Source organism: Canis lupus, chromosome X (assembly GCF_011100685.1).
Source record: "Canis lupus familiaris isolate Mischka breed German Shepherd chromosome X, alternate assembly UU_Cfam_GSD_1.0, whole genome shotgun sequence".
In the NCBI taxonomy this organism is placed as follows: domain Eukaryota; kingdom Metazoa; phylum Chordata; class Mammalia; order Carnivora; family Canidae; genus Canis; species Canis lupus.
The window spans coordinates 16099853-16109401 of record NC_049260.1 but is presented as its reverse complement, the minus strand read 5'-3'; the positions used below and the strand labels follow the sequence as shown (position 1 = coordinate 16109401).

Here is a 9549-nt window from a genome sequence, read left to right as displayed (position 1 = left end):
ACTTGTTGGTGTTGGTAAGATTTAAGCTTTCAAGCAAAAATTAAGTTTCGAAAAACTAGTATCTTATCACAGTAAAGACAAGAGATTAGTGATCATATTAATGTGTCTTAAAGGTGTTGACACTTGGAAGATCTTCATAGCTGAATCAACCAGTATTTTCTAAATGATCAGTGGATTTTAATGTAATAGAATAGAAAGATCATTGATTCAGTGTTCGATTCCACACTGCCGCTAACCTTTGAAGACATTACCATTATCAATATAGGGTATGGAATCAAAAGTACACAATTATCTGAAGAGACTATGAGAATGTTTCTTCCTTTTCCAACTAAACTACATGCCTCTGAGGTCAGATTTTCTTCATATGCCTTAACTAAAAGAACATACTATAACACATTAAATACAAAAGCAGATCTGAGTCTACTATTAGGCCAAACAGTAAAGAGATTTGCAAAAATGTGAAACAATAACACTTAATTTTTTTTTGTTTTTAACTTTTCATTAGAAATATATTAAAGCATCGGGTTTAGTTTTGAATTAAAATTAAATTTCTTTAAAGATTTTATTTATTTATTCATGAGAGACCCACACACACAGAGAGAGAGGCAGAGAGAAGCAGGCTCTATGCAGGGAACCTGACGTGGGACTCGACCCTGGGACTCCAGGATCACGCCCTGGGCTGAAGGCAGCACTAAACCACTGAGCCGCTGGGGCTGCCCTGAAATTAAATATTTTTAAAAAATTTCTAATACATCAGTATTCATGGATATAACCTATCAGTGAACTTGTCATTTCAAGGAAAACTGAGTGTTGCCAATATTAACATTTGTGCTATCAAGTAAAAAGTTGGAATGCCTGGGGTTCCTGGCTGGCTCAGTAGGTAGGAGCGTACCACTCTCGATCTTGGGGTCATGAGGTCATGAGCTCCAGGTTGGGTATAGAGGTTACTTTTTTAAAAAGTTTTGGAAAACAACATCTACCACCATTAGAAAGGTTCTTTGGGAGTCTCCCTTTTAGGTTAAGAGTAGGGGTTGGCAAACTTTAAAGGACCAGATAGTATTTTAGGGTTTGTAGCCCATATGGTCTCTTAAAACTACTCAGTTCTGCCATTGTAGCACAAAAGCGGCTGTAGTAACAGAAATGAGTGTGTCTATATTCCAATAAAACTTGAGTATATGAAATAGGTGGCAGGCTACATTTGACCCATTCATGGGCTATAGTTTGCCAACCTCTGCTGGTATGGGTCTCAGACAAAAAATTTGAGAACTGCACTAGACTAACAACTAAATGGTATAATAGGTTTTAAGATAACCATTCAAGTATAACTAGATTTTTTGGAAGTTAATCTACTGGAAAAAGCCCAGCAAACTAAAACTTTAATTTAGACTTAAATAGACATTGTATTCATAGATGATATACTATAAAAATGCCAATTCTCCAAAGTAATCTGTGATTCCTTTTTTAAAGATGTTTATTTGAGAGAGAGAAGGAGAATGAGCGGGTGGAGGGGGGTGTAGTCAGAGGGAGAAGTAGACTCCTTGCTAAGCAGAGAGCCTGATGTGAGGCTCGATCCCAGGACTCCACGATCATGACTTGAGCCGAAGGCAGACGCTTAACTGAGCTACCCAGGTGCCCCTCTGATTTCAATATAATTACAATTAATACTCCATCATGAAGTCCAGGTGGCTCAGCGGTTGAGCGCCACCTTCAGCCCAGGGTGTGATCCTGGAGACCCAGGATTGAGTCTCACGTCAGGCTCCCTGCATGGAGCCTACTCCCTCTGCCTGTGTCTGCCTCTCTCTGTCTCTCTCATGAATAAATAAAATCTTAATAATACTCCATCATGATAGATGGGAGGGAAGTTGTAGAAAAACTGATTCTAAAATAAGTTCATATGGAAGTCATGAATTTCTGAGAATTCTAAAAATAGGAAAGCAGACCTCTTGGTCAAGTAATAAGTAATGCCATAGTGATGAATAGATGCAGTAACAAAAACATCAGAACAGAGCTCAGAACCAGTCCATGTATATATGACAATTTGGTATATGATAAAAGTGGTTTTGGAATCTTTGGGGAAAGGATTTTCAAAAAAATTTATTTCCATGAGAGACAGGCAGAGGGAGAAGCAGGCTCCATGCAGGGAGCCCAATGTGGGACTTGATCCTGGGACTGCAGGATCACAACCTGAGCTGAAGGCAGATGCTCAACCACTGAGCCATCCAGACATCCCAGGACAGATTATTTAATGGATGATGCTGAGAAGCTACACTTTACAGAGAAAAGTAAATAAGGATCCCTATCACACCATAGACTGAAAATAAATTGCTTTGGAGTAGAGGTATAGACTATCCTGGAGTCAGAAATATAAAATAATAGCTCTTTGTATTTGTTCTAACTATGTGATGGTTGTGGTTTGAATTTATCCCTTTTCCCCTTGACTCCCATCTCCACTAGGGTTGAAAGGCTGCAATAAACGTCCCACAATTGGGCCTTTTAAAGCTGCATTAAAAAAAAAAAAAAACTCCTAAAGTACAAACCATCAGGTGAAAAGTTGATTTATTTTTTTAACCATGGGAAAGACCAGGATCAAGAATTGTGGATGGTTGCTAAGTCTTAGGAGGAAGTTTTGACAAGGAGTAGGATATTTGCATGGCTTTACAGTGCCTCCCCACAGATTGTCTATTAGTACCTCTACGGTGGAGAACCTGGCAACCAATTAGGTAAAATTACTGTATCCATGTTATATTTACTGAAGTTAATAACTAATATGGTTGTAAAAGAATATTCTAAAAAAAAAAAATTCTTATTAGGAAATACACATTGAGGGATCCCTGGGTGGCTCAGTGGTTTGGTGCCTGCCTTCGGCCCAAGGCGTGATCCTGGAGTCCCGGGATCGAGTCCTGTGTCGGGCTCCCTGCATGGAGCCTGCTTCTCCCTCTGCCTGTGTCTCTGCTCCCCCCTCCCCCGTCTCTCATGAATAAATAAAATCTTTAAAAAACTAAAAAAAAAAAAAAAAAGGAAATCTACATTGAAGTATTAAGGGATAAAGGGTCATTTACATGTATGCAATTAACTCAAAAAACAGTTGAGGATAAAGAGATAACACGATAAATGGGGTAAAATGTTAACAATAGGTGAATCCGAGTAAAGGGTATATGAGTGTCCTTTGCAAACTCACAACTTTTCTGTAAGTTTGGTATTATTGCCATATAAGAAGCTTTATAAATGGATGGATTTGGGCATAAAAGTTAAGGAGTTTTGTGCTAATCTTAGAAAAGGTTAATCGACTGTGTGAATTTATAACACTTAAACCTCCAAGGAATTATCCAGAGCAAAAGAAACTCCTGAAAATCACCCGGAAAAAAGACAAATAGTTCAATAAAAAGACGGGCAAGGATTGAATAGGTAATTTAAGAAGAATAAAGCTAGGCACCCAGGTGGCTCATCGGTTAAGCTTCCTACTCAAGATTTCCACTCAGGCAGGTCCTGATCTGAGGGTCCTGTGATGGGGCCTTGCCTCTGGCTCTGCCTTCCTCCAGGAGCCTGTTTGAGGATTCTCCCACCACCCGTGTGCTCTTTCTCTCTCTAAAATAACTTTTTTTTAAAAAAGAAGAGTAATAAACCAGAATGAATAACTGATCTGTTTCTGATTTGTATACAGCTGCAATGAATAGATGTTGACAGCGATACCAAGCAAGGAAAAACCGTGATAGCTATTGAGCAATATTATTTACATATATATTAAGACCATGCATATCTTCGCAACACTACGTATTCGAAAAACAGAGGTACAAAAATGAAACAGTGAGGTGCCTATGACTGGAGGAATGGAAGTAGGAATAGAAAGTAAAAATAGAAAAAAAAAGAATAAAACTAGGGTGGGGTGTTCTGGCATGTCAGCAAGACCAGAGCTCAAGAGTTGGATGAATTGGGGATCCCTGGGTGGCTCAGCAGCTTAGTTACTGCCTTCAGCCCAGAGCGTGATCCTGGAGTCCCGGGATCGAGTCCCACATCGGGCTCCCTGCATGGAGCCTGCTTCTCCCTCTGCCTGTGTGTGTGTGTGTGTTTCTTTGTCTTTCAAGAATAAATAAAATCTTTTTTAGAAAAAAAGAATTATGAACTCCTACCCAAGTTCTGTAAGAAGGAGGGGTGGAGTGAAGACAGCACCCATACCTTTATTAAGGTGGCTCAATCTTACTTGGGTTAGGAAATTTTTTTTTAAGATTTATTTATTCATGAGAGAGACAGACACAGGCAGAGGGAGAAGCAGGGTCCGTGCAGGGAGCGGATGTGGGACTCGATCCCCGATCCTGGGAATCAGGCCCTGAGCTGAAGGCAGGCGCTCAACCACTGAGCCACTCAGGTGTCCTAGAAACTTTTCTTTACAGCCAAGGGACCAGTCCCCACTTGCCTGCTTTCCTGCTCATTTGTGTCTAAAGTCCCTTTCTGGCTTTCTCACCATAGCCGTGCCCTATTCCTGACACACCTTTGGGAGTGTCACCAACACGTCCATCATGTTTTTGTGCCACAAAGAGACTCTCCAGGCTTTTCACTACTAATTCAGGTGCCGGTTCCTGAGGGTTTGAGCTTGGTGGGTTTTTAAAAGATTGTATAATTTAGATACTATAGAGTTTACCCATTTAAAATGTACAATTTAATGGTTTTCAGTAAACTCATGGAGCCAACCATCACATAATCTGATTCTAGAATGCTTTTATTATCTCCAGTAGAAACCTTGTACTCTTATTCAGCTTAATTTGGTTTTTTAACCATGCATTTCTATCTACCCCAGGGGTGGGAGTTAAACCCACAGTGGGCTGGTCACTGTCCAACAGAGAAATGTGCAGCCTGGGGCCCCCCTGCGATCAGTTATCACTTGGCAGGCTATACCTGGGTAAACACCTGGAAGTTTGAACTAGCACTATGTATGCAAAGATATCTTTTTCAATTTGTATGTTTTTTTTAAAAAGTGATAAATGCTCATGGCAGGGGTAAAAGGATGTCCAGGAGAATCCCATCACCACCATTACACACACACACCCTTCCCCGACCTCTTACTCCTAAGGCTACACACCTTTAATAGTTCCTTGCGTGTCTTCCCAGAGAGGTGGTCCTCGCAGAGATTTCTCAACTGGGCAGTATTTTCTCCCGAGGAAACAAGGAACCATCGAGTAGCTGTGGGTGGAATCCGCCAGGGAGTGAGGGCATGGTTGGAACGCCTAGGTCCCCAGACTACATGCCCCTGCCCTGCCTTGCAGGCTGAGCAGCACGCTACTGTGGCCCTGCCCTGGGTGGCCGCACGCCTTGGCTGGGCTGAGGAAGAACCTAGCACCGGCCGCCCGCGCACCTTGAGGACTGGAACCTAAATGCGTTAGGTGGGAGGGTCCGTGGGCGTCCACACTAGTGGCACCTGCCTGAGGCCCTAGCCAGGAACTGTTTCCAGGGCTGCAGTCCGCAGTGTGTATGTGTGTGGACGCCTAGCGTGCGTGAATGTCCGAAGGCTGTGTGACGACGTGTGTCCACGGTGTGGGAGAACGTGTACATGCTGGGTGAGCACGCGTGCACTGTGGTTACTCTGAGGATGCGCGCACACTGTGAGAATGTGCATCCTGTGTGTACAACGCTTTGAGTGTGCGCACTGTATGGGGAGGTGCATTTACACTGGCGTGTGCACACCACATGTAAGCAGTGTATGAGGAACTGTGTACACGCCATGTGTGCTTCTGCGCTGTGCGAGGACCGGTGTGCACGCCGAAAGTGCGCGCGGTTTGTATGCGTGCTGTGAGAAGTGGTGCGCACGCCGCATGTACACGCCGCGTGCCCCGTGCCCTGTGAGGGCCGGTGTGCCCCTCGCGTGTGCGCGCGGTGCGCGTGCGCGTGCGCGGCGTGAGAACTGGTGCGCACTTCGCACGTGCACGCCGTGTGCGCACGCTGTGTGAGGAGGACGCGTGCGCGTGCGGGTGCGCGCGGGTCCGGTGCGGCGCGGCGGCTCCGGCAGTGCGCCTGTGCAGCCGGCGCGTCCCGATGGAGCGCGGCGGCGGCGGCGGCGGGGCTGGGACCGGGACCGAGGGGGCTGCACGGGGACCCCCGCTTCCCGGGAAGATGGCCGAGTCAGGCGCGGTGCGGACCTCGCCGCCCAACCACCGACCTTCAGGTGGGGCCCCCGGGGTGCGGCGGGCGCTTGGGGGCTTCAGGTCGCCCCGGGGGGCGGGGCGGCCCCGCCGTGGGCCGCGCAGGGCAGCGGCTCTGGAGCGCGCGGGGCGGGGACGCAGCGCGGTGCTGGTCTAAGCGCCCTTCTCCCCGCCCGGGGTCGACTGGGCGCCGTATCCGGGGCCGCGTCGCTCGCGGTGCGGGTGGCAGGGGCCCTTCTCAGGTGGCTTGAGTGAGTGGGTGCACTTGGGGGTGGCCTAGGGTGGGTGGCAGGTGTGTTTGGTGTGGGGAGCCTGGGCCCACGGTGGTGAGGGGCACTGGGGGAGGCTGAGAGGGCTCTAGGGGGTCGCCGGAGCCTGCGCGCTCGCCCACTCTGCGTCTTGGGAAATGCGCGCGAGCGGCAGCTGCAGCCTGCCCCATAGGTGGCCCGGCTTCGTGCTTCGCGGCATCCCGGGGGCAGATCCGGCACGTCACCCACTGGCAGGGGCGGGTGGAGCGCCGCCTGGGCGGCCTGGTGCGAGCCCCCCGCGGAGTTCCCCTGCCACCCGCAGGCCTCGTGCGCGTTGCCCAGGGGTCTGGTGGGGCCGTAGGCCCCTTCAAGTGGCAGCGCGACCGCTATGTCTCCCAGCCCGCGAGGCTGCAACTGCTAGGGGCTGTGGAGGGCTGGTCCCCGGACGGGCTGCTCAAAAATGAGCAAAGCAGGGGGGGATTTTGAGGACATTTGGCAGAATTTTAGATAAGCAAGTCTCACGTCTTTGACGTTCTGTAAAGTGGCTGCAGGTAGTGCGGGGGTGCAAGCCGCGGGGAAACCGATTTCATGCTGTTTTTCCAGGCAACACCTTTTTTTTTTTTAAGTTAATGTGACCTATTTTTAAAACATTTTTTTACTGTAGTATCACATGCATACGACAGATGCGCACAGGTCTTAAGTATATGATTCAAAGAATTATCAAATAGTGAAGATATGGATATTGTATATGAGGTGAACCAAGGAAGGGAAAGAAGTGAAAGGAAATGCGCTTTAATCATTTGAAACATGTTTTTCATGGTGGATGGGAGGTATTTTCTGATTGGGCCTTCATTTGCATCGTTCATAGGAGGAGGTGGCTTAAGTCTTTTCCCAATTTGTGTTTTTCTTGGTGCAGTTTTTAAGGCAGAATTTAACAAATATCACAGGTTAGTGATGTAAATTCTATAAATATGTATACTTCTGTTTTCATTCTTTTTGCTTAATTTGAGAAACTCAGATACGTCTGCTAGGGAAGAACCCAGAACCCACCACCCACCCACCCACCCACCCATCAGAATCAGCCTTAGGGGAGGGAGACCTAGCAGGAGAAAATATTGGAAAGGTTGTTGAAGTTTACAGTTTTATTTGAGAGTCTAAATAATAGGCTATTTCCATGTCTTAAAGGTAGAGACGGGCTGTATGGTAAGGCTTGCAATTTGTGGGATTTAAATTTCTTTGAAAGAATTTAATAAAGGGGCATTCTTATTAAGTCCTAGTAGGAAACTTTGTAGAACCACTTAATGCACTCTCCACTGATATTAAAATTAGCTTAAAGCTGTTTTCCTTTATTTGATATCGAAACCATAAAAAGACGTATGAAGGTTTAAAATATTACAGTTGGATGCGTTACAGTTGGTGTGGAAAAATTGGAGTGTTCAATTTAGGTGCCAGGTAATACCATGGTTTGTTCTTTTGAAGGCTAGTAAGGTAGATACTTAGAAAAATAATGTCATCCTCAGTAAAATTGGGATTATTGTAGTTTTATTATCCATCCTGGATGCTGATCGTTCTTGGTTGCCTAGAGGCCTTATCATTTTGGATCCATCCCTAATAACATTCATCCTGCACATCTGGGGGATATGAGTTTATGAGTGGTTTTCCTAGGAGCTCTGTAGAAGGTGGTGAGGGAATACCTCTTGTGGTTTCCTTTAACAGAAGGTTCTTCCAATCTTGAAATCTTATGCACGTTCCCATTACTCACCAGTGATGCTTTTTTATCTTTCCTTTTATTTACCCCCAGCATGGAAATTAGCAAATGTATGGTTCTTTCTAATGCTTTGTTATATGCACCATATAACTAATGATGAGCAAGTGCCTGTTGCTTGAATCTGCTTTGATTTCTTTAGCCAGCAAAGAATCACTGGATCTCAACTGTCAGGCTACCTCAGTGTCATACAGGTCCTGTGCTTCCCTCAGCCTGAAATGCCCCCTTCTTCCCTTTTTCCTTTCCAGGATTCACTCCCTCTAGGGCTCCTGTCAGTCAGAATTAAGGAACTTCCTCTTGTCTGTGCCTACAGCACCTCCAGGGAAGCACTCTTATTCTGCCTGTTACATTAACCTTCCAGCTCCTCTCAGCAGGCGTTCTTTGAGTGCCCACTGTAAGCTGGACCCTGTGCTGGTGGCTACTGCTGCTGCTGAAGCTGAGTAGATTGAGGGCCAGAATGCCTGGATGTGAATGCCACCACACCACTTTCTCAGGGAAGTTATTTGACATCTTGAGCTTCAGTTTTCTCAAAGAACAACATGGGGAGATAGAAGCACTGCTTTGAGGATGAAGGAATTAGTATCCGTAAAGCTGTGCCTGACACATGGTAAGTGCTCAAGCTGATTAGCGGTTACTTCCAATTATAGCATTGACGTGAGAACAAGGCCTGGGTCTAGGTTATAGGTGCCTCTCTCAGTGCCACCTGGTACCGAGGGTGGCTGCGTGGTCATATTACTCCTCAGAGTTTCTGCACATACTAAGTCTATAACTGATGTTTAACAGTTGCATTATGCTGGGAGCAGCTATACTGAATGGAACGCTCAGTAAATATTCATGAGTTGGATTAAAGTTGTGTGTTGGTGGAGTTCATGATTACACGAAATTGGAATTACAAAGCGTGTTTCCTAAGACCTGTTGACTTTTTTTTTAAAGATTTTATTTATTTATTCATGATAGTCACAGAGAGAGAGAGAGAGAGAGAGAGAGAGAGAGAGGCTGAGACATAGGCAGAGGGAGAAGCAGGCTCCATGCAGGGAGCTCGACGTGGGATTCAATCCTGGGTCTCCAGGATCGCGCCCTGGGCCAAAGGCAGGCGCTAAACTGCTGCGCCACCCAGGGATCCCCCTGTTGACTTTTCTGGTGCATTCAGTGGGCAAATGTTGTTTATTGAATTGAATTCATTTGCCCATTGTTCCATAGTAAGGAGAGAATTGCTTTGAGGAAAGGTAAGGTTCCCTGTTGTCCTTCCACTTGGAAATCTTCCATCCCCTGCCCTAGATCAGGAGAAAGTGGTGCAAACTGGAAGTTCACGGGACCCTCCCCCAGGGGCCAGAGTAGGATGGGGCTGAGTAGGAAAGGCTGAGAGTAGATCCTCAAGAAACCAGTATTCTACATCCTTTCTCAA

General features: G+C 46.1%; 1 protein-coding gene across 20 annotated transcripts in view; it reads left to right on the top strand.

Moving 5' to 3' along the window:
• The first annotated feature begins 5987 nt into the window (after positions 1–5987).
• Positions 5988–9549, top strand: part of MAP7D2 (MAP7 domain containing 2) — a 108745-nt gene continuing 105183 nt past the window's right edge. For 13 of the 20 annotated variants that reach the window (XM_038587032.1, XM_038587028.1, XM_038587025.1 and 10 more), the window contains exon 1: positions 5989–6154. In XM_038587032.1, the coding sequence (XP_038442960.1) occupies positions 6025–6154 (130 nt within the window). In that variant the 5' untranslated portion in view covers positions 5989–6024. Of the gene's footprint in view, positions 6155–6262; positions 6383–9549 lie in introns of those variants that run through there. The other 7 variants (XM_038587030.1, XM_038587024.1, XM_038587026.1 and 4 more) reach the window with 4 other exon arrangements.